General features: G+C 37.6%; 2 protein-coding genes across 2 annotated transcripts in view; one reads left to right on the top strand and one right to left on the bottom strand.

The window, feature by feature from the left end:
• Positions 1-5,684: 5,684 nt before the first annotated feature.
• zgc:194839 (glycosyltransferase family 92 protein) lies at positions 5,685-8,999 on the top strand. The gene has a single exon (XM_052563857.1). It carries the CDS (start codon positions 5,990-5,992, stop codon positions 7,304-7,306), a length of 1,317 nt encoding a protein of 438 aa, XP_052419817.1. The 5' UTR covers positions 5,685-5,989; the 3' UTR covers positions 7,307-8,999.
• A 331-nt stretch (positions 9,000-9,330) lies between these two features.
• The window catches only part of hmcn2 (hemicentin 2), a 79,441-nt gene continuing 65,917 nt past the window's right edge, over positions 9,331-22,854 (bottom strand). The window contains exons 68-81 of the mRNA XM_052563856.1: positions 20,655-20,807; positions 18,013-18,150; positions 17,748-17,869; positions 16,889-17,129; positions 16,639-16,698; positions 16,381-16,500; positions 16,004-16,138; positions 15,695-15,814; positions 14,981-15,106; positions 14,771-14,899; positions 14,319-14,630; positions 13,796-13,915; positions 13,543-13,669; positions 9,331-10,889 (exon numbers count right to left, since the gene is read on the bottom strand). Of these exons, the coding sequence (XP_052419816.1) occupies positions 10,514-10,889; positions 13,543-13,669; positions 13,796-13,915; positions 14,319-14,630; positions 14,771-14,899; positions 14,981-15,106; positions 15,695-15,814; positions 16,004-16,138; positions 16,381-16,500; positions 16,639-16,698; positions 16,889-17,129; positions 17,748-17,869; positions 18,013-18,150; positions 20,655-20,807 (2,279 nt within the window). The 3' untranslated portion in view covers positions 9,331-10,513. The remainder of the gene's footprint in view (positions 10,890-13,542; positions 13,670-13,795; positions 13,916-14,318; positions 14,631-14,770; positions 14,900-14,980; positions 15,107-15,694; positions 15,815-16,003; positions 16,139-16,380; positions 16,501-16,638; positions 16,699-16,888; positions 17,130-17,747; positions 17,870-18,012; positions 18,151-20,654; positions 20,808-22,854) is intronic.

Below are 22,854 nucleotides of genomic sequence, written 5' to 3'. Positions count from 1 at the left end.
GACTGACAGGTCTGATCGAAGGGCTAACAGGATAATTTACAGGAAAATACTAAATCGGGAAGACGGCGGGAAAAGAGCTCAAATACGTGAGAATCCCGGATAAAAACGGGAGGGTTGACAGCTTCTAACTACACTTTTGTTAAAAGTAATTACATGTGTGAATGGTTGTTAGCACTAACGTTTACAAAACTAGCAGCAAGGTGTAGCGCAGCTTACCTTTGTCCAGATTACTGTAACGTATACTGTTTGCTGGTTTTATGATCTGCAACTCCTGAACATATCCATTTGTGAACTGCACATGAGACTCCAATGACTTGTAGCTTCGGAACTGTCCTGAAGAGTAGGCGCTCATAAAACAAACAATGTAGCATAAGATATCTGTAATGCAAAAGTGCGGCAGCAAGTCGTCATTGGTATAGTGCCGATTTTGTGCACATACCGGTCCCTGACATCCCTATTTTGTGTATCCCTTTAAATCCTACAACCTTTTCGCAATTTTACCATCTTTTCTCTTTCTCCCAACTCTGCTTCTTCTCGTTCGACTTGCTGTATATTTACATTCGCGAGGCTACCAACAGGGCCGCCACGTCCCAGAATGCAAGTCGGCGCCCAAGCAGAGCTGAACAAATTTTATATTACTCCGGCAGACCAACGCTTGGTAGCATGAAGCGCCAAGACCATGGTGCACAATATAATATCTGTTGCAGGAACTCTTCAGAGTTTGCGTCTAAAAACAGTACACGAACAAAAGTTGGAAGCTAAGCACCTGCGCAGCTGATAAGGGAGAGGGAGCAAAACCCGCCTGCTCACTGTTATAACCAATTGCTATAAACACGTGAGGTCTTCAACTTGCTTCAGCTTGACGCAGCAGCGGAGCTGAAGGAAGTAGTCATGCAACAAATTATTGGTTTCAGAAGCGCCAATATCACAGTGCACAACAACATCTGTGCAGGACCCCTCAGAGTCTGCGTCTAAAAACAGTACACGAACGAGAGTTGGAAGCTTAAGAGCCAAATCAAATGAACGTGTCTGCATTACAGTGCAGCAGGTAACGTAAGAGGACAAGGCAGGCAAACCAAGCAATTGCTTGGGGCCCGAGCTGGCCTGGGGCCCCAAGACAACGACTGGTTAAGAATAAAATGCAACGACACTGTGTGAGCGCCCCTTTGATCGTCAATGCAGTAATGTGTAATGGCATTTTTATCGGGATCCCCCTCAAGGGGGCCCCTCTCAGTAGTCGCTGACAGCAGCCAGCCAACCACGTGATCTCACGTGATGGACTAATATCTGTGAATATTAAGCCGTAACAGTCTATTTAAATATGAATCCTGCATGTTCTGTGTGTCTCTGTCAATGAATGGAGCAGAAGCGCGACTTCCTTTATTAACACACACTGAAGCGCACGTGACGGTAATTTCAGCGTCTGCTGTCAAACTAAATAAGACGAGAACACATGAACAACATCTCCATAACTGCTCTGACAGCCACTTCATGAGCATTTGACCTTTTGATTTGAGTAAAACTAGCGTCACATCACATACACAGAACTGTAAAGGTACGACAACCCGTCAAAATAAAAGTCCTGTTTTAGACAAGTATTTGCCAGAGATGTATTACTATTGTTCAGCAGAATGTACATAGCCTACTACTAAAAAAAAATCAAACTTTTTTTTTAAGGTTTAATCACACAAAATATCTTCCATGCTTTATTTTTAATAGTAAATCCCCATTGTTTACCAAAAAGTTAAGTTTGCTTAATTTTCAATAATTAAAATATAAATTAAATTAATGTTTTGTGTTTAATGTTTAATGTGCATCTCAGAAAATGCTTTATTTAAAACCTCAACTGAATGGCACTTAAATGCACTTAATTCATCTGTCAAACTTTATTGTCATTGTTCACAGTACAAGTACAGACAGAGAAACAATGGATAATAATTAAATGTTTATTTTTGATGTATGCATTGCATTCTATGCATTTTAAAATAAAAAAATAATAATTTTCTAAAAAAAGGAAACTTAGTTGTTCATTTTAAGAGACCCAGGAGTCTTATTTCCTCTAGCATAATTAATATTAATAAGCAAAAACACAATTTATCCGATTACTCGATTATTCAATGGAATTTTTGGTAGAATACTTGATTACTAAAAAATTTGATAGCTACAGCCCCAGATGAAAGTGGCATAGCAAATAGCATGCTATACTATTCCACCGTGATAATCTATTTACCAAATGGGGGTTATGAAAACCACACAATAAATTCCTTGCATCAAACATTAGCTTGGGATGTTTTTAAGCATAGGTAGTGAAAGCAGCTGCCTGCATCCCTTCCCTTCTAATATCAAAATATGGAAATGCTAACATATCTTAAATTTTTTCGGTAAACTTTATAATAAGTAAAAATACTGTTTGCTAACAGTTAAATTACAATTAACTCAAGGTTAATTAACTATCAATTTACCATCTATTAATAATTGTTATTACAAAGTGTCTACCATCTAACTTAGTTAGAAACTATGGTTTGGGGAAACGCACCCCTGAGCTGTTAATAGTCACCTCTTTCAATATGCTAACAGTAAAATGGTAAAATGTACTTCACAGGTAATTTCTGATTTTTTTTCAATTATTTTCCCAGCTACACCATTAACTTCATCCTCAACATCAACAGATGCATCACTTCTCAGTGCTGATGTTTCTTCTATATAGCCAAGTTACCACAAGCTCTATAATTATAGCTGATATTTTGCACAGCCCAGAGTTTAAACTGATAAGTGTGTGTTCATTTTATTAGAAAACAAAAACAGTGCAAATCACTATTGAATTCCCACCAAACTATTTTTTCAAGCAGTATTTGCACTGTAAACCTTTTTTATTTATATAAAGTGTGGGTGAACTTAAACTGTATGGCTATGCTGTGGTTCCTGTAGGCTTTGCATGTGTGTGGGGGTCGGGGGGCCTCTATGTCCATTTTGCTCGGGGCCCCCAAATTCCTTCAAACGGCCCCGGTAAGAGAGAAAGGGGAATTTAGCCACCTACTCACCTTTATAGCTTGCTATAAGAAATATTCTGAAGCACGTAAATTTTTTCACTTATTTGTTTCAGAACAATGTAGCAGCGGAGATTAAATAAATAGTAATTAGTCGGGCAAAATAATGTTTGGTAGCTTGAAGCGCCAAAAATCACATTGCACAACATGTGTGGGACACCTCAGAGTCTGCGTCTAAAACAGTAGCCTACACGAACAAGAGTTGGAAGGGTAAGCGCCAAATCAAATGAACATGTCTGCATCAGTGCAGCCCGCCATCTGACTGTTATAGCTTGCTATAATCACTTGAGCTCTTCCATTTGTTTCAACTCAACGCAGCAGCGGAGCCGAATGAAGTAGACAGGCAACTATTATTGGTAGCACTAAGCGCCAAAATAATAATAATGCAGCAGCGGAGCTGAAATAAATAGTAAGTAGTCGGGTAAATTAATGTTTGGTAGCTTGAAGTGCCAAAAAACATAATGCACAAACACCCGTTGCAGGACTCCTTAGAGTCTGCATTTAAAAACAATAGGCCTGCACGAACAAGAGTTGGAAGCGTAAGCGCCAAATCAAATGAACGTGTCTGCATTAGTTCAGCGAAGCAGATAACAGAGAAGGGGAAAACTTGTTATAAGAAATACTCTGAATTAGTATATATATATATATATATATATATATATAGCCTAACTATAAATTTGAGAAAACACTTGATCCAAGGAGGATGTAGAGCAACGGTGGATATTATATAGTAAGCTCGCCCCTTAACCCATAGCTTACAATATCTACAACTTGTGTCGCCTGCGAGCTCAAGAGCAGGGGCTGCTGTAGAGTAGCCTATGTTTCATCCAATCTGCAGCCGACAGAATCGAAAAGGGGAAGGATTGAGAAATAATAATAATAATTATTATTATTCTTACAGACTCAGTTCAGGAGCTCTAGTTAAGCCTAATGAGATGATCTGAATCAGGTGTTAAATAACGGAGACACACAAAATGTTCTAAGCGGGTTCCCATGACCAGCACTGAAAACTACTGCCTTAAACAATTACTTATGTCAGTGGTTCCCAATCCTTGTCCAGGAGAACCCCCAACACTGCGCATTTTAGATGTCTCCCTATTCAAACACACCTGATTTAACTCATCAGCTCATTATTGAAGACTCCAAGACCTCAACTGTTGCTCAGTGCTGCACTGATTCGTTTACTGGAAGCTACTGGTAAGTTCGGATCATTTTTCCGACTCGGACCTTTTAGTCTCGTTCAGCAAAATGAACGAAATAACTCAAAACAAGATGAATTCATTTTATCAAAATGTTACGTGTTAATTCCCTAACACATCTACTAATTACGCAAACGTTAATAACACTACAGACACTACAAAACAATAATGCGATAAAAACAGAAAATATTAATTCATTATTTACATGAGTCTTCAGTTTATGATTGGCTCACCTCACCGTTTATCTGACATGTCCCCGGCTTGAAACCAGTTGATGCGCAACTGAACAAATCTTCGTCTCGAGTCACATTAAAGATTCGTTCAAAATGAATGAATCGTTCAAGAACGACTCATCTCTAGAATCTACTTGGACTCCAGACACATCTAAGGGAGTAATGTTACGTGTTAAAGGTGACGCTATAGCAGGCATGGTTGGTAGATATTAACGATTTTTTTACGTAGCTTATTTAATGATATATTTCATTATTTTGAGCGAATTTTGCCGAAATACTTTAAGGGTGCATCGTGCTCTATGATCAGTACAGATCTACAAGGCTGATGGATCAAATGATCGTTTAACATTCTGTGAGGCATACAGTAATTCTTTAGTATGACTTCAGATGTCTGGTTGGTTTTGTTTTTCCATCTTGTTCTACAGATTTTTGCGTAATATTTTTTTAAATATCTTTATGGAATCCAATCGTTATTTGTATGGCGAGTAAAGGTACTGTAACACTTTTTTTCTTTTCTTTTTTTCATTTGGAAAAAAAATGCAAAAAGGGATGAATCAGGAAGTATTATGTTGTCTTTGGTCAGTAAGTCAAGCAAAAAATATTAAATATGAAAGTAGACTTTATATTGTAACGAAATGTTAAACGCGATTGTAGAAAAACTAAACATATGTTTTTATTAATGACAAATTATGGCTGATGTCTTTTAAAAGAGAAATGTTTTTTTTTTTTGTTGTTTTTTTCAAGTTTGGACTCTACTTGGAATCTAATCTTAAAGTAGGCTACTTAAATACTTTACAAGCAAATGAAAGTTAAAATATAATTATTGATAAATTAAGTTTGTATTAAGGCTCCTTATATGACCTAAACTTGCCATTCATGCAAAATAGCTCGCTGCTTCCTGGTTCTATATATATATATATATATATATATACCTTTTTTTCATATATTCTGTTTTAAACGTAATTGCTTTACTGTGTGTGTGTGTGTGTGTGTGTGTATGTGTGTGTGTATATATATATATATATATATATATATATATATATATATATATATATATATCTTGAGACTTTTTACAATGAGACGTATACTCTGCCTAGAGACTTATCTTTAAATAATCAAATTCTTAATTAAATAAGTAATTGTAAAAATGTTAGATTTTAGATTTACAAATTTATATTATTTATACATTTTGTATTTTTGAATCAGCCTTATTAAATAGTTCATTGCGACATCAACTGGCCATGAAAAAGATGTGTTCTCAGGAAGTCTTTCTTTCTTGTTTATTATCTGCCTTCATCAGTGGTTGTTGCGTGAGACTTTTGTTCTTGTCGTATTTGTTTGTTGTTGAAAGTACAATGCAAGACCAGACTACTCCATATCTCATAAGTGTGGATACTACTAGTTTAGATCTGTTTAAACAAATATCTTGCAACCAATACCATTGCGTTATAAATTAAGTATTTTGGATTTTGACATTTCTTTTCTTCACTCCACAGCAACTAAAGGACAGATGGAAAAAGGCAAAGTGCTTCTTTCACTATTAATTGTCAGTATTATTGGCATTCTAGTTTTAGTGCACATGAACGGTGATACATATTACATACAAGCTCCTACAGCAATAAAAGCTCCTCTGTCAAATAATAAATTCAAAATCCTGGAAGCTTCATATCCAATAACACCCATTAGAGACTCGGAGCATTTCATGGTGTCTGCCTTTATCGACCACAGACTGGATGGGGTCATTCGAGTCATCAGTATAATCAACAGAAACCGTCTTCAGCCGCTTTACTGTGTTTACTGCAATGCTGAACAAGTCTGCAAAACTGTTCACACTGAGGTCCAGATACACAGCGACCATTTTGGCTTCCCGTATGGTGCCTCCGATGTGATTTGTAAAGGTAAACCCATGACTGATGCAACTCATGTCCTCATAACTGTCAAGAAAGATTCAGCTGACCTCAAAATTGAATATCTGCCAATAAAAAATAAGGCTTTACAAGAGACTTTCAAGTTTAACTTCACCGTTTGCATTTCTAACCTTTTTGGCGACTACAACAATGTACTGCAGTTTGCTCAAACGATGGAGATGTACAAGCTTCTGGGAGTACAGCATGTGGTCATCTATAACACTAGTAGTGGACCAGACATGGAAAAGCTCTTAAAACATTATGAAACGGAGGGGATACTGGAGATCGTTCCATGGCCTATCGACCAGTTTCTGAACCCTTCTTCAGGCTGGAACATCAAGCTACACAAGGGAGACATTCAGTATTATGGTCAGTTAGTAACACTCAATGAGTGCATTTACAGGCACATGTACCAGTCAAAGTACGTTCTCCTGAATGACATTGATGAAATCATCATGCCTTACAAACATGCCACTCTACAATCTCTAATGGAAGACCTCCAGTCTGCTCATCCCAGTATAGGAGTGTTCCTCATAGAGAACCACATATTCCCTAAAACACAGTTTGAGGAGAGTGGGAAGTTCAAACGAGCAGAATGGAATAATATCCCAGGTGTCAATATCATGGAGCACATCTATAGAGAACCAAGTCGAAAAAATATTTACAATCCCACAAAGATGATTGTCAACCCAAGGAAGGTGCAGCAAACATCAGTACACTCCCCTTTGAAACACTTTAGAGGCAGTGTTCTTGTACCGTTTAATGTATGTAGGATTGTACACGTGAGAGTCCCACTGCAGGGGAGTCTTACCAAAGAGCAACTTGTTGTAGACAAAAGAGTCTGGGACTTTGAGCAAGAACTGATACACAACATTGACCACACTTTGAAACTTTCTGGCTTCTTGAAGGCTTCTGTTTGATATCGTTGTATAGCATTAATAAAAGTATGCAAATATAGACAAATATATTTAAAACATTTTTTTAAACTTGAACACATTCGTTAAAATAATAATGCATTTGAGTTGTTGCCACCGGCTCAACTGTCAAATAAAATGCTCTTTAAAAAAATAAATAAAACCATTAACAAATGAGAAAGCATTGGTATTTGTCAAATATCATCAAGCCAATAGTTTATGCATAATTAATGCATAAGTAGGGGAGACCAGGTATAGTTGTAATATGGGGAGAGTTGTACAATACCAATTCCACGAACCAGGGATAAGATAGGAGTCATGTGACATTGTCAGTTTCCTCAGGCTTCCTTTACAATCTCACATGGAGGTTTTCCAGTCTGTGTTGCTATCTCTCCTGAAGCTACAGCAGAAAATCTAATTCTGAGGCAAGAAAGTAAAAAAAAAAAAAAAAGATAATATTTTGTTTAGTACTTCTACCATTGTAGATAATCTTGTATGAGTTATATCAGGTCAAACTGTAGTTTCTCTAGTAAAGAATGGTGTATCAACCTGCTAATTTCAAAGCACCATGCTAATACAGCTAGCTAAACAATAGGTGACAGTGGCGGGGTAGGTTGTAACACGTGTTTTGAAAGTGTTACAACCATCCCCTAACATACAACTAAGAACACTTTTGTGATTTTAATAATTCTACAGAATGCCTAGACCTTGGGTGAGAAAAACAGATCGTGGAGTCAATGCCAGTCTTTTAAAAAGAGCCCACCTGCACTCTGATGAGATGCCGAGCACCTCGGGGTCCATCGTAGGTCAGTCGTTCAGTCCTTCACTCATTAGGCCATTTGCAAAAGCAGGCCCAAGCAAAGAGACAGGTAGGGGTAGGAAGAAGAGGTGCTCGTAAATCCTCACTGATACACCAGTGAGGCTGGCATTGGAAGAGTAGTCGAAAAGGGAAAAACATCAGAAAACAAATCTCGGGGAGTGAGAAAAGCAAAAACAAGAAGGTAAAAAAAACCTGCCGGGAAAAGGGTGAAGGCTGATAACTCCTCTTCAGAAGAGGAAGATTTGTGTGTCGTCTGCATGAAACCATTCAGAAATTCAAGATTCAAAGAAGTGTGGGTCAAGTGTGTTTTATGTAGCTTTTGGGCCCACCAGGAATTTAATTTGTTTGTTCTTGTCACCATTGTGACTGATAAAGAATGCGTTTAATTTGTTCATTCTGTGGAGTGGGGGTAAATATGTGTATGTTAATTTGCTCTCACTCACACACACACACCCATATGAATGTGCACGTACAGACATGCACACACAAACGCACACGTGCGCATGCACAAAAACACACAATATGCTCATACACTTCCCATATTCACACAGTGAGTAGTGGGGTAGGTTGTCTTGTAACAAAGGACCACCTTGTATTTGTCATCATCTCACGAAGTCTGTGATATAGTTGAAGAAATTAAAACTGTTTCCATTTGTAGTAGAAAGTTTCAGACATGTAGCTAAAAAAAAGGTAGTTTTGGGTGCTGAAGACAAAAGTGTTACAACCATACCCGGTCTCCCCTATTTTATAATGCAAAAATATGACTTGTTATACTGTATTGATGTGATAAAAAAAAAAAAACCTTGATACTCTCAATATATATACTGTAAAATGAAATAATTTTGTCAGTGACAGAATGTTTCGGGTTTTTTTTTGTTTTTTTTTATGGGGTTTAAGACATTCTGATTATGTTCATAAAGATTTCACGTTCATTATGCAAAAAACTGGAAAAGAACCCGCTTATTGATAGCCTGTATTAGTTTATATACAAGCTGCATATGACATTCAAATTATGATCAAATGCAAGTTTATTGCAACCACAGAAGTGCAGTTGATCTGACACGTAGAGGATCCTGTGTCATCTCTTCCTATATATTTTTTGACCTTAGGCTTAGCTCATTTATGCACACCTGCTCATTGTGGACTGTAATGTGCATATACAAACTTTCATGTAGTTTTTGCATCTGTTGAAAGAATGATTCAATTGTAATGTATTTTGTTGTAATTTAATGATTTAAAATAAAATCTGATTGAACATCATTTTAACAGTCTAACAGTGGGAAAGTAACAAAGTTTGCCTTTACTTGAGTTTTACTTACTATACACTGAAAACAGATGCATTTTTATTGATGCATATTATATAATACACAGTGAAGATAGTGTATTCGGACACTGACTCATTTTCATACACACCTGCAAAGGTGTTAAATAGGTACTTAACCTACCTTAACCTATTATATTTAGGTTTACTGGAACTCGCAGCTGGGGGATGATTACCTATATAGTTTTTAGATATTTAGCTTAGAGTGGTCACTTCCAAGGATGTGTCAGGTAAACACCTTTAAGGACTGCCCACTGAACGCCTATAAAATACAATGTATGTTTGCCTTAGACGTTTGAACACTGCAGAGCCACACAGCATGTTCTCAATAAATAAGTCTTCTGAAGATACCCAAAAGTTTCATGGTCTTTAGCAACTTAAAATTCTAAAGCAATGGATTCTTATGCATCTCCTGACATATATTTTTTCCAAGGATTAAAAAGGAATGGTGTTTAATGTCAAAAAGATAGGTCTGATTGACTAAAATAATCACTTTTTTTTAAAGAATTTTTATAATCTACATGTTAGTTTCAAGGAGTCATGAGCAGAGAGAGCACAACCATCAATATTCACAGATAAGGCAAACACGCTCGCAATAATTCATACACACACACTCTCATTCTCATACGAGAGTACACTCAATAATGTACAAGAATATAGCAATACAACATATGATAAGTAAATATATCTAAACATACCAGTAATCAGTTTTAATGTAGGTAATGAAGCCTGCTCAAAATGTCAGTGGGAAATGTCTTCTGCTATTATTTTTGTTGTTTTAATACCAGATGTATCCTGATTCATTACCAAAAAAAAAAAAAAAAAAAAAAATGGAGAAATTACAGCACATCAGTGAAAATAAAAGAGACCAGGTAAGATTCCAAAGCTACTACAATACTTTAAAATAACAGTAATTATAAAAGGTGCAATGTATTTATTATCCTGATGATAACTCATTAATCCAACATTCCGCTCCACAAGAGGGCACATAAATAGGTGGGAATCGAGTTCATTTACTAATGCTCCTCCCATGTCCCATTAAGCAACAGTACATCCTGTGCAGCCTGCACACTCAGTAGGGGTATTTGGATATGGAGATGTAGATAATAAAGATACTCTGGTAGGTTATGCGCCCCTGGTCTGACAGCGTAGTGGCTTGTACCCGAAGTCGCACCAGGCCGGGCCAGTCTAAAGGCTTTACTGTGAATATGATGCCTCTTCCTGCTTCGTCCTTGATGCCAAATGGCCTCTCTCCATTTCCCCCTCCTTGCTCCAGGATAGTGAAGGATGTGTGGTCTTGGAGAACACCTGATTCAGAGAAAGCTGACAAACGGGCCAAGTTGTGGTGTGCTGGTATTCCCAGAGGAAGAGTAAGGAGCTTGTACTGGAGCAGAGGAAAGCCTGTGGAGCCACAATCTAGTCTGGAAGTGCAAGGCCTGTAGCAGGTGCTGGGGTCAAAGCAATAGAGCAAATGTATATGGGTCAATAAGAGTTTCCATGTTAAGGAAATAAAAAAAAAAAAAAAAAAAAACCTTGTTGGTAAGTATTCAAGGAATGTTTTAATGTGGTTTTGAAATCCTTTTATAGCATTTGCAAGAAAATGTAATGCTTCTAAAAAGTGTGTACTAGGGCTGCACAATTAATTCAAATTAAATCGCAAAAGGCAACCTGCAACTGTCATGCGTATCTTTCAGTGAAGCACGGTTCTGTGATCAGCAGTAAATATCCATCCAAAGGCTCTCATGCTGAAAATCCAAATACGCCCCGCTGCAGCTGAATAAACAGAAGATTTAACTGCTTTCATTGATTCAACGTGACTAATTATAAACACATGACTATGGCAATATATGGTTTATCTGAGTTCTTATTATTATAATTTCCATCTTAATAAAGTATCTCTATAATGAAATGCTAATCGACATAGCCTTCATCACTGCTTAGAATAATTAAGGCACACAATATTTAATTGTATTCTGTTTAAGAAGCCAAACCTTCTCACGGAAGGATTTATTTTAAACACTCAACTGATGTTAAAAAGTGAATTTGGAGTTAAAATGTTATTAAATGTGGTATTTTCATGTGCTCTCAGATGGAGCAGCATTTAATACACAGAGACGTAGTACACTGAGAAGATACGCAAACAGCAGTCATTATCGCAAACAATTTACTTGATTTCATAATCCTACAATTATATCGTCTGCAATTATGAACGTGATTTTACATAGCTTATCAGAGAACTACGGCTCTGTGTATTAAATGCTGCTCCACCTGAAAACAGGTGATGGAAATTTACTGCTAAATCACAGAACTGGCTTTACTGACTAAATGCGCATGACACTCGTGATAAGAAGTGTTAGATTAATAATGCAGCCCTAGTCTGTACATATAAAAAGAGTGCACACATCCTAACATCCTTTTCATGTTTACATTTCCAAGTAATCTTTTACATCATAAATTATTAATTAATAAGTAATAATAAAAGCATTTAAAAATATAGCTGCAATCAGCAATGATCAGGGATCAAAGCATTTAAGCACATAAGGATAAAAACATTACATATTATATTTAGCAAGCCTGTATCCCAGTGGTTCTCAAACTTTTTTGGTCAAACTTTGAACTGAATAAAAATGACATGTGAGTAGTGAGTAATAAAATTAGAACAAAAACAAATGACTTAATAATAGTGCAAAAATAATGATGCAAATGAAATACATTGCTTTTTAGTTTTTCAGGTAGGTCTAACAAGAGATTTATTTATTTTATTTGATCAATTATATGCAAATAATGTTTAGTCCTAGAAAGCTATTATTATCAGAACACATGAGCATAATATAGCGGTCAGCTGATCAATGAATGAGAGGGCAGCATTAAAAAGTTGCCCATATAACACATCATGATACTGCACAGTAAGCCCTACTTTCTGTGCTACACAGGTGTTTCCTGTTGGCTTGATTTTTGAGTGGACTATTCGGTTGAGCATGAACGGTATATGATTGGAGCTAAGAAGCACTCACACTGAGTGGAGCACAAACACGCATAGAGTAGGATAATACGTAGAACTTCACACCACGTGAAAGTGAAACCTAAATAGTGAACTCCGTTTCGACAGCCAGAATTTCGGAGCATCTTTAATTATTGGCAATATCAGAAATGGGTATTATACAATAGATGCTTTTTTTAATTTATTATTATTATTTTTTTTTTTTTATGTGGCACCCCTGCTCTTGACGGATGGTACCCCGGTTGGGAAACACTGGCCTTCGTTAACCTTGTCAAACGGGTACTCAAATTTTGTCTGCCAATGGCGCCCATTTATTTATTTATTTTTTAAACCAAGACCGTGCACACCGATTTCCCTGTTGATAGGACAAATTGTTGCATGGTTATAGCCATTTAAATTTTTTCCCCCTCTTATAGCACCACCAACTGACCAAATTCTACGATTGTTTTCCTGTGACCTCAGATTGAGCTCTTACATAAATGTTCTGAGTTTGCGAAGATATCTTATTCCATTCAGTAGTTATAGGCAGTTTACTAAAAGTGACCCTGCCCCTTTCAAAAAATTTTGTCAAAAGATCAACTTTTTTTGATAATTATTGATATTCATTCTCCAGAGAATCTTTCTGCACTGGTTTGGTTCCAGTCGGGTGAAAAACCTAGGAGTAGTTTGCAAAAGTAGGTTTTGGAAAATAGGCAAAATACCCCAAACTTTTGCCAAATCTGAGGCATGCGTTTTGTCCGACGTGAGCCAAGGATTCCAATGACATAAGACACTTGAGCCTGTGACTGACGGTTTAAGAATTGGGTGTGAGAGAGTGATTTTGTTCTTTTGATCACTGTATCGCCCCCACCAGGCGATTGTAGGTGATGTGAGTAATACCATCCCTCCAAGTTTCAAAGCTCTATGACTCACGGTTTGGTCTGCACAATCAGTTTTATGTGGAGATTGCTGATCTGTGACCATTCTAACAATTACAATAAGGTTTCAGCGCTATGCGCTTGAACTCCTTAATAATAGAAAAAAAGCTACTAAATACGTTTTTTTGTTCAATAATTTATATTACTGAGACTTTCATTCATTATATTACAAGCAAATCTTACCCTGGATTGTGTCCTCTTTGGTAGCTGGTAGGACAGGGTGTGTCAAGACACTGGTAGCCCCCACGTGTGTTAAAGCACATTTGGTTTGGGCCACACTGAACACCTTGAACAGTGCACTCATCAATATCTATAATAATAATAATAATAAGTTGATTTTCAAACTTTTTTTACACATGAAAAAAGGCTTTATATACAGTAATGTGTATCTGAGTTAATGAAATACCTTTTATAATAAAAAGTGCAAAAGACTCACCTTTGCATGTTCGGCCATTGGATGATAGTTGGTATCCTGGTGGGCAAGTGCACTGGTAGCTTCCTATTGTGTTTCTGCACTCATGTTGGCAAGGCTTTTTAAATGCACATTCATCGATATCTTTGTGGAAGAAGAAAGATTGTTCTGTTAAATTATAGTCTTGAATATATACATTAAAAACAAAATAAGTCTATAAGTCCAGGGTTGAGTGTATTATAAGTCCAGGGTTGAGTGTATTTAGGTCAAGTAGTTTAAATAAAATAAAATAAAAATTATAAAAAAATTAATTATAAAAAAAAAATATATATATATATATATATATATATATATATATATATATATATATATATATATATATATATATATATATAAAAATAAAATAATCTAATAAAATTCAATCCTTTGATGCAAATTCAACCCTTTTGACTGGCCATCCATATCGCATGTTTCCTTGCTATTGCTGGGATAGGCTCCAGTCTCAGTTAGGATTAGATAAAATACAGTATAGTGTAATGTTACACACCTATGCAAGTACCATCCTTGCTGGTGTATCCAACTGGGCATTCATGCCTGGGACGACGTGAAGATCCAAGGTGCTCTGGTAGGACTGAGAGGCGAGTGAGGTAAGGTCGCTCTAAAGTAGATACCAGTTGTGGCCGCAGCCTGGCTTGTACCCGGGTACTGTTAGTAAAGATATGCCCTCTTTCAAGTCCAGCACATGAGCGACCATCTCCCAGAAGAACCGTCCCTGGTGGACAAATGCAGCGGAAGCTGCCCGGAACATTCCGGCATTGAAAAGCACAAGGGCTGGGCACCTGCGCACATTCGTCAATATCTGCAATGCCAAAAAATAATATGCATTAGTTTTATATAGTTTATAAGTTTTTTTTGTTTTTTTTTTAATTAGACTTTAGCCTGGATTCCACAGACAGGGTCACATATTTGAAATTGCTTGACTGTGTTTATGACCCTTACCTAAGCAAGGTCGACCTACACCTTGAGAGCGGTAGCCTCGAGGACAAACACATCCATACCCACCAATGGTGTTCTGGCAGATTTGACTGTAGCGGCACATGTGACTGCCATCCTGGCATTCGTCTATGTCTGTGAGGAACAGATGGCATGTTTCATTTAAAATAAACTGATTTGTTGAAGTAACAGGGTCTTATTTGTGTGACTCCTTACCTACACACACTCCATTTTCCGCTGTGGTCATGCCAGATGGGCAGCTGTCAAAACACTGGTATCCTCCATCTGTGTTTCGACACTGCTGGTGTGCTGGACACACATTCCTCAAACACTCATTTATATCTGGTTATAAACAAGCATAAATGATGATAAGTAAAATACAAACTTACTAAGCTACAGTTTTGATTCTGTTAATATCTTCTGAGCACAATATTGCCATTCAAAAACTCATTCAAAAACTTCCACCCCTGGGGTGTTGGTTTGAATTTCCTCATTACTGCACACTAAACAAATTTTAAGGAAATTACACATATAAAAGATATATATTTAAAGTTATAGTCTGAAAAAAAAAACGTCATCATTTATATCAGTCCAAACATGTATGACTTTCTTTTGCTGAACACAATAGATATTTGTCTGTGTCAGTGTAAGTCAATGGGCTTTCAATGTTGCTTGTCTCCCACTGTTCTAAATATCTTCTTTCATGTTCCAGTTTTAATTTTGGTATGACAAGAAGGTGAATAAATGACAATTTCATCTCCTAGAGTGTAAAACTAAAGTAAAACGCATTTCTATGCATTCCTAACTGGTCCAATGGAAGTCTTAGAGTCTTTAAAGTGTAAATCCCATGATATATGCTATTCAAAAACTCCACTAACCAACACCAATGAACCTGTGAAAGTCAGTATTGTTTTACAAAATTACACTGACCCAGGCAGCGATGTCCCACTAGCTGGTATCCTGGATGGCAGGTGCAACGGTAGGAGCCTAGAGTATTGAAACACTGCTGCTGGCATGGAGAGACTGCTGATTCTTGACACTCATCCACATCTGAAGGAAGAGATTGGTCATTTAACTCCTCTACATTCTGGATAGTTTCTGTATCTAGAATAATTCAGTCTAGTTTCATTGGGGAAATCTCAATGACTTTTCAAATTGTTGTTGACTTGGGATTTAATAATGCTAATAATTTAATAATGCTCCATCCATTATCCATTGACCACCATATTTTAAACTAACCTTCACAGCTGGTGCCAACTAAACTGGGTTTGAAGCCCAGGCCACACTTGGCTTGACAGCGATATGTCCCAACAGTGTTCACACACTGCTGGTTGGGGTGACACAAGTGGGAACCTTGTGTGCACTCATCAATATCTGAATCACAATAGAAATCACAGTAAGCAACTGTTCTGTTTCCAAGAAAACAGAGATTAACTTTTCACTGCCTTCCAGGCGAATGTGTTAATGTCATCTAGGAACATTTGAACTTTTGAACTTGAATACTGTATCTTGAATTTTTGAGTTGAAAAGTGAATTTGTATTAAACCAAAACATTTTTTAATATAGATAATAAAAAATAAAAAAAATGCAGAACGTCTGATTAATATAGATCTGACCTTGGCAGGTGTTAGACTCGGTAGAGATGGTGAATCCAGAAGGACATGCGCAGGAGAAACCACCCATGATATTATTACATGAGTGTGAGCAGGGAGAGTCAACAGCACATTCGTCCTCATCTAAAAGACAAAGACGACAACAAAATATTCCAATCACATTCTAAAATAAATTTTGTTTTAAAATTGGTAAAAGAATGTGGGCTTTCATAGCTAATATGCAGTTGCATATACATTTTAAAACAGTTTAAAAGTACATACCGGCACAGTAAGATGCTGTGTCCAATACAAAACCTTTTGGACATGTCTCTCCATCACCCTCTGCACACAAACAAATCATTGATTATGTATTTTTAAATTGAAATATTATATATATATATATATATATATATATATATATATATATATATATATATATATATATATATATATATATATATATCGTGTACATGTGAAGATGCATCTTTTTACACATTATCAACTAACTGAATAAAACATCCCATGGACTGACCTGGTATGAGTAAACTGGCAGTCATCTTGAACTCCAGGCTGAGAGTGAAAAAGCTGTAGGTGCTACTTATTCCTGTCAGTCTGAGGAGCTGCAGCAGGGGCCCCTGACGGTTCTCCGGCCCTTCATAAACCACAGAATGATTGCATCTTAGGGTTAGAGGAGCCCCGTCCCACATGTGATTCTGTGAGGACCAGGAGTAAAGCTGCCCGGAGCCTGTCTGCACATATGACTCGTCAAACTCCTAATGAACAGAAGGAAAGAAAATCAAATACTTTTGAAGAATTCATTTTGGTATGATCTATCACTTTAAGAGTATTTCAAACTATACCTACCTATTTGGTAAATTAACTACTTGGTTTAATTAACTACTTTTCTATTAATACATTTGTATTACATTAAATGTATCAATTGTGGCATTAAATTGTTACAAAATATTTTTATTATTGGTTTCATTAAAAATATTTAGCAGCACAACTGTTTTCAACACTGATAATATTAAGAATTGTTTCTTGACTACCATATCAGCATATTAGAATGATTTCAGAAAGATCATGTGACACTGAAGATTGGAGTAACGATGCTGAAACTTGCATCAATATGGAAAGGTCTGAAAGACATCACTAACTGGAAGGCAACATCCCCCAGCACTGAGGCAAATCAACAATCAGCTGAAGACCTGAATGAGTTTTACTATACTGGTCTCAAACCCCACACCTGATCTTACACAACCATTAACACCACCAGCAGCCCCCCTTCCCCCGCACTTAAAATAGATTCAGATCAGTAAAGACCTTTTTTAAAAGTTGTGTCCATAAATGCAAGTTAGATAGACTTACATCCATGAGTTTGAAAGACCAACCTGCAGATTGAGATTAGAAGTCAACAGCATAGGAGGAACAAAGCCGTTGATCACAATGTCCACAAGCAGAGCCCCTTCTGCATCCAGACCTCTGGCCACATGAGTCAGCTTTAAGACCTCTCCTGTCATTCCAAAGCAGAAGACACATTAAGTTGATAGAATCCAAAATGAAGTCCTTTTATCAACAGATTATGTTTTTGTCTTATATACACCAACAGATATGTTAATTAAGCTCTTTTAACTGGCATGTATGGAAAGCTTTAACCTGTGTCAAACTCCAGCTGAGATTCCTGTCTGAATTGCCCTTGATTGAGAGAGAAGCCATTTTGAGTTTCCGGTGATTGATGTACAGTTGTCCAGTAAATTGGGGAAAATACTGACACAAGAACTCGCAACAAAGGACCTGTAATGCAGGAAAGTTTCAAATAAAATAAAAAAAATAAAACAGCAAGGTCTCATTGTCAGAGAAAGAACATTGGCAGTTTAAATGTGTTGTCTGGTACTGTACTTCTTGATGTCTGTTTGAGAGCACACTTGTCAAATGACAAGAACCCATTTCTCCTGTTCTTGTCAGCTTTAAGTCAACATAGCTTTGAGCATGACTGCTTGCTTAAGTACAACACCAATTCCAGAAAAGTTGGGACGTTTTGTCAACGAGCAAAATCTCTCTTTAGATGGTCAGCAGTTTGTGATTGTCATTGTCTGATTCTCCTTTTCATGACTGGTCATACATTTTCAATTGGAGACATATAAGGTTTGCAGGTAGGCCAGTCTAGCACATTCACTCTGTGAGTCGACAAAACCATGCTGTTGTAGCATATAAAGAGTCTTGATCTAATAACAATGGACTTCCCATGAAAGACATCATCTCGATGGCAGTATATTTCTCTGTACTATCCCAGTTTATGCCTCCATGTGAATAGTACCTTCGCACATGTGGCAGTCACCCATGCCGTTTATCCTGGTGCACAGTAGGGCTCCAGACTCATTCTTCTCACTTCTTGCTCTTTCGCGACTAAGGCCGGTGACACACTGGCTGCGTGGCGTCTCTGCTGCGTGCCAGAAGCGTGCCGGCTGCCTCACGTTTTCTGTGTCTTTACACACCAGAAGCGTACCTGACGCGGCGCTGACGCGCTGCTGCTGCTGTAGGTGACAATAGAGGGAGGCCGCCGACAGACCAGATCTTGTCTTCATGACAACAATATCAACTTTTTTTTTCACACCTACACCTACTGATAAAGGACACCGTCAACAGTATTGATGGCAAAATAGACTATGTTTGACAGGTGCAATATTTGAAAATCGATATATTTTATATTTATTTATTTTTAAAATTACATTTATATCTGAATTTATGTCAACCTACAGACTTTCAAATATCAAAATGTCATGAATTAATATGTATTTGTGTACAAAATGACATATAAACATATTTTCCTATTATATTTTTCCTGGAGACGCTTCCAACACGCGCGTTGCGTGAAAAAATAGGCGTTGGTTCTATTTCTGAGATGCTCCATTTATACCCAAACATGATAACTTGATCAATTACCAATTCACCTGCTTAATGTGAACTGTTTCAAAACAGTTTAATCTGTCCAGACTCTTTTGGAGTGTGTTGCAGCCATCAAAATCAAAATTTGTTCATTTGAATAAAATACATTTATGTTGGTTAGTGAGAACTTATGGAAATATTTTCTTTGTACTTTTGTCAATTAAATAAAAGTTAAAGAGAATGAACAAATCAAATATTCTTGATTTTATTGCATTTTATAAAATGTCCCAACTTTTCTGGAATTGGGGTTACCGTATTTTTCAGACTATAAGTCACACCTGAATATAAGTCGCATCAGTCCAAAAATACGTCATGATGAGAAAAAAAACATATAAAAGTCGCATTGGACTATAGACGGTTTCAACGGCAACAACATAAACAAACGTTACTGCGCATGAGCGCTTTTGTGGACCTAACTTAACTTCCGGAAGACTTCCAAATAGAATCAATAACAACAGCCAAGTCCCTCTAGAGTAGATATTTTTTGATAAACAAAATGTTTGCTGCGTGGATCAGGCGGACTTAATGAAAATGCAAATTCATTATTTGCCAACAGGAGATGATTTAAAGCATAGACATAAAGTGTGAGAAATAGAGGTTTCCCCAGTAACAGCTGTAATGAAGCAGAGCTGGTACGCTCATACGCTGCTATCAGGCATATAACATGCAAGTCTTCCTTCAGAAATACAGCGATATAAAAACACCTGTGCCTCGTTTTGATATTTAAACATATAAATGTAAGGAATTATTATTATTAAACATGCAGTACGTAACGTTACTCATGTTTATTCAATGAAGCCTTTTTGAAAAAAGATCAGTTTTAAAATTGTGGCGAGTCTCCAAAAATAAATAAATGTATGGGAAACACATTCCACAGCACAACCACCTGAGCCCAACTTCAGTCTACTCATCACCTTGCCTTTAACTGCATTTGTAGAAGGCACTGCAGCCAGACCGATATACACAACACAGACCAGAAGTTAACTTAGGTCCAGGCGCGTGTGCCCGATGAAACCGTCTATAAGTCGTATTTATTTAGAACCAAGAACCAGGAGAAAACATTACCGTCTACAGCCGCGAGAGGGCACTCAGTGTATACTACAGGAGCACTGAGCAGTATAGAGTGCCCTCTCGCGGCTGTAGACGGTAATGTTTTCTCTTAGTTCATGTCTCTTAGTTCTTTTCTCTTGGTTCATGTCAAACTAATTTTGATAAATAAGTTGCACCTGACTATAAGTCGCAGGACCAGCCAAACTATGAAAAAAAGTGCGACTTATAGTCCGGAAAATACGGTACATACTCTGGCACATGGTTAAACCACACTGTGCATACAATCATGTAAATACACTCACCAACACTTGGAGGAATGTTTTCTACATGGGCTTCCAGCGTGCTGGTGCCATCCGCTTCATTCTCTGTGATATTGGCTTCCAGATGGGCCACTCCAAACTCCTTCTCATTAATCATGCCTATCAGACTGCCCCGTGCACGCCGTGGAGACTCGCCTACACAAAAGAGAAGACAGGTTGTAAGGGTTATTTTAGTCTATAACATTACAGACAGTGTGAGGTACATTTTACACTAAAATGGTGAGTTTTTTGGTCTGCTAAAGGATCTAGGAGTAATGACACATGCTACAATGAGTGCTTTTGAATATTGTTTGATTTTGGCAACAATAGTATCATAAACCACATTTTTATCTCTTCACAAGCTAGGACCACGCCACATACAAGCTATGGAATAGTTAATTTAGATGCTGTGGAAGAGTGGAAAGAGGATGAAGGGGTAGATAGAATGGGTTGATGGTCCGCAGTGTTTTGAATAACGGCGTTTAAAAGAACTAGTTAGGTAGTTAGGTAACGACGTTATTTTTTTCAGTAACACGGTAATCTAACTAATTACTTTTCCCATCGTTACAACGCCGTTAACGTTACTGAACGTTAAATGCGGTGCGTTACTATGCATTGATTTAATAAACTATGCAATCCGAACCGACCCCTGGCTCACACAGCGAGTGAGCAGGTGGGTTAATGGTTAATGACGAGATATGCGGTTGTGATTGGCTAAGGCAGAGTCATGTGTTTCATGGTAGCCAATCAGAGCCAGTGTTTTTACACACATGCCAGCGGCGCCAAACACACACACAACAGCTACACACACAGAGATTCGCAGAAGAGATGGCGAGTCAGGAGCAAGTTGGCATTTTCAAGGTGAAGATATAAGCACTACTTCAAATTCATTGTGGTCAAAGGCAAGAACGTGCATGTAATGTTTACATGTAATGTGTGACACGCATCTACAAAGCTAGTGGCCAAAAACACTTTTCTTACAAAGATAATACTTGAAGGGCAGGATAAAACTCTTGCTGTCTGTTGACATGCAATAAATATTGAAAGTTATGTACCTGTCTGTTCTACTCATTTCAACCTACTTGTGAAAACTGCAAAAAAAAAAAAAAAAAAGTACAAATTCTCTGACATGTAGCAACTTTTTTTTATTTTTTTTTTTATTTATTTTTTACAGTAACGCAAATAGTTACTTTCCCTAGTAACGACTTTTATTATAGAGTAATTCAGTTACTAACTCAGTTACTTTTTGGAACAAGTAGGGAGTAACTATAACTAATTACTTTTTTAAAGTAACATTCCCAACACTGATGGTCCGGTTGATCAGGGCATCTAGAAGCGATGGCCCAAAGAGACTCAGGGTGAGGGTATCGTCTTGATTGTATATTTATATGATTAGGCCCCCCCGATAAAACTTGAAAGAAAGAGAAATATGTGCTAAATGGGTGTGAAAGGGAGGGAAAGGGTGGGTTCGAGAGAAGGAGACAAACAGTACGGCATGAGGTGGCCCGATACATGAAGGTGTGGCGAGTGGAGCGGGGCCAAGAGCCGTGGGAATGGAGCGATTCCTGCCTCCTTCTTCCCATGAAAGAACATTGTTACATTGGTGCCGAAACCCAGGAGGAAGGAGGGACCCACCAATGTAACAACGTTCTTTCGTGGGAAGAAGGAGCCAGGAACCGGCGGACAATCAAAATGAAACTTTGATTACAAACTAAAGACAAAACAGCATGGCAGCACCTCATGGATGACTGCCACGAACACAAACAATAACCAAACACAAACAAAATCCAGGCCCTCTCTCGTCATTCACTGTCATCGCTCCTCTTTTGTATCCTTCCATCTCCTCCGTGGGACTCAAGACCGGTGGGTTGAGCAGGTGTTGCTCATTTCCAATCACTCCACTGGCCTCACTCCGTTCCCACGGCTCTCACCCCCGCCCCACTCACCACAGAAGGTTTGGGGAAGGTTTATACATGAAGGTTTATGGGGCGTGGCCCTGCTCCCGAACCTAAGTTAACAAGTCAACTCCCTTTCAAGAACTAGGACCACGCAACAAACAAGCTATGGAATAGGTAATTTAACAGGATGTTGGGGAGAAGTAGAAAGAGGACGAAGAGGTAGATGGAATGGGATGATTGTATATTTAGGCCAGACAATTAGGACTCCCTAAGTTAGGAAGGGCTGAGTTAAACACGGGATTGAT

This window comes from Carassius gibelio, chromosome B8, assembly GCF_023724105.1.
Source record: "Carassius gibelio isolate Cgi1373 ecotype wild population from Czech Republic chromosome B8, carGib1.2-hapl.c, whole genome shotgun sequence".
Taxonomy (NCBI): domain Eukaryota; kingdom Metazoa; phylum Chordata; class Actinopteri; order Cypriniformes; family Cyprinidae; genus Carassius; species Carassius gibelio.
This window is presented reverse-complemented; position numbering and strand designations above follow the sequence as displayed.

What these genes read in the sequence shown, in the direction of transcription:
- zgc:194839 (XM_052563857.1), top strand. Translation starts at nt 5,990, where the DNA reads ATGGAAAAAGGCAAAGTGCTTCTTTCACTATTAATTGTCAGTATTATT.